Here is a 1934-nt window from a genome sequence, read left to right as displayed (position 1 = left end):
ATAAAAAAAATATAACTGTGAAAATAAATGTCATAGCTTTTTGGTTTAATTTAATACTTTGTGAAGTAATAATAATTTTGATGCATACGTTTTTACTTAAAACAAATTTTTTTAATTTCAAGCAAAAGTTATTTGACATGAGTCATATTGATTGAAGTAAAAGGGAAATTTAAAAAATATATAGATACTATACTAAAAAATATTGTAGTTGGATTCACTATGTACATAGAAACATCTTTGCCCATAATTACCCTTAAAAGATATCTATATGCATATGTGCACGCATGTTAAGACACATGTGCACACAGTCAACATACAAATTCAAATATGTATGTATAGTCTATGATTCTACAGCACTGCTATATTATATTTTAATACAATTTGTAAGTTAAAACTGAACCCAACTGGCATTTCCGACTGTTGATGGTTGTTGAGTTTGAGGTTGTTCTGCTGCACTAGCAAACTCTCCCCATTCGGAACTTGTCTGATTTTGATTCTGAACAGGTTTATGTGCAGGAGATGAAGATGCAGTTTTTGCAGGTGGTGGTGCAATTTTTACACCACCTGGTGGGGGTGGTAAGCCCATGTTTGTATTGGCACGCTGCTTTGCTTTAGAAGCAACTTCAGTACCATCTTTTTTCTAGATACCATAAACAAGAATTTATAACTTATCATTTAATTCAATATCTAAATTTGTATGAAAATACACATTAAGATAATAACATAAACTTACAGTAATTTTCATGTTTATTTTTATTGTTTCTCCTTCTTTAAATCTGAGATCTAATTCCTGCTTTGGTTCATCCTTTTCTTTTTCTATTTGTTCCTGATTCCTTAGCCATTTAAAATGGTCTTGAAGAGCAACATTTAAATCAAAACTATCAGATCTATCTAGAAATCCAACACCAATGAAAGCTGATCGTCCATAATCATCTTGAATTCTTAAAACAAAATAACGAGAAGAATCTGTAACTGGTTCGACTGCAATTCCTGGATATTGTTCAATTGGACATTTTGCAAATAATTCTCCAGTAACTTTATCTTCTAATTTGATAGCAATTGAGTTTCCTTGAGAAACAAGACGCATACGTCCAGTCCATGTAGGCTCTTGCAGATTCCAATCAGCTGCTCTAAAATAGGAACTAATATATATGTTGCATATTTTAATATTTATAAAGAAAACTTTAATATAACGATACTTTAAAACTTATAATCAAATTTTTATAAATTTTAAACATTATCAAATTTTACAATATTGTGCCCCAGCTGTAGCAGTAATATAATACTTCACAATTTCCGGTATAACTGTTGCTGACGTATTAAACATTGAGGCTAAGACTATTAAACCATACAAGATATTGTATTCCTTAAACAGTAATGAAAGAAATATCACGCTTAAACATATCTTTGCATGCGTTAGTTTTTTATGAAACTAAATGTTTTTGGAAGAAATACTGTCAAAAAGAATCAATCGTACCGATAACCCCTATTCGTTGACCTTGGTGGTATTTTAAACACAAATACTTCAGACTTCACAAGTAATACACTTTCATACGTATCCATTGTACTTTTGACAAATCACAGAGAAAGCGCGTACGCTCAAGAGTTGAACCTAACGAAGTGCTATTTGAAAATTCGTTTATATTTTGTGACGAATCTCTGCCGTGATTTGATAACTTTATCTCTAGTCACGCCTCCCATCCCCACACAAAGACCGTTAACCATGGATTATTTTACTAGTGATAGTAGATTGTCTTTTACGTAGTATGCACAATTTGTAATTTATATTGAAGAAAATAGATCCATTCTCATGTATGTACTTTTCCACATAAGATGTTACTTTCAAACAATATTTTATGGGCAGCGATAGGAATATTTATTTTATAAATTAATTTTTCTCTTAATCTAGAAAACATCTTAGTTATACTATTTTA

General features: G+C 30.6%; 1 protein-coding gene across 1 annotated transcript; it reads right to left on the bottom strand.

The window, feature by feature from the left end:
- Positions 1-321: 321 nt before the first annotated feature.
- On the bottom strand, positions 322-1693 carry LOC108577015 (NECAP-like protein CG9132). Its single transcript, XM_017940095.1, has 3 exons — positions 1478-1693; positions 734-1130; positions 322-640 (listed from the first exon to the last, which is right to left on the bottom strand). Exons 1-3 carry the CDS (start codon positions 1561-1563, stop codon positions 389-391), a joined length of 735 nt encoding a protein of 244 aa, XP_017795584.1. The 5' UTR covers positions 1564-1693; the 3' UTR covers positions 322-388.
- Between the last annotated feature and the right edge of the window lie 241 nt (positions 1694-1934).

The sequence above is a fragment of the Habropoda laboriosa genome, unplaced genomic scaffold (genome assembly GCF_001263275.1).
Source record: "Habropoda laboriosa isolate 0110345459 unplaced genomic scaffold, ASM126327v1 scaffold440, whole genome shotgun sequence".
Classification (NCBI taxonomy): Eukaryota; Metazoa; Arthropoda; class Insecta; order Hymenoptera; family Apidae; genus Habropoda; species Habropoda laboriosa.
This window is presented reverse-complemented; position numbering and strand designations above follow the sequence as displayed.

What these genes read in the sequence shown, in the direction of transcription:
- LOC108577015 (XM_017940095.1), bottom strand. Translation starts at nt 1,563, where the DNA reads ATGGATACGTATGAAAGTGTATTACTTGTGAAGTCTGAAGTATTTGTG. An exon ending in TCAACGAATAGGGGTTATCG is followed by an intron (nt 1,131 to 1,477) that starts GTACGATTGATT and finishes TTCCTATTTTAG; the next exon opens with AGCAGCTGATTGGAATCTGC. An exon ending in AAATAAACATGAAAATTACT is followed by an intron (nt 641 to 733) that starts GTAAGTTTATGT and finishes TATGGTATCTAG; the next exon opens with AAAAAAGATGGTACTGAAGT.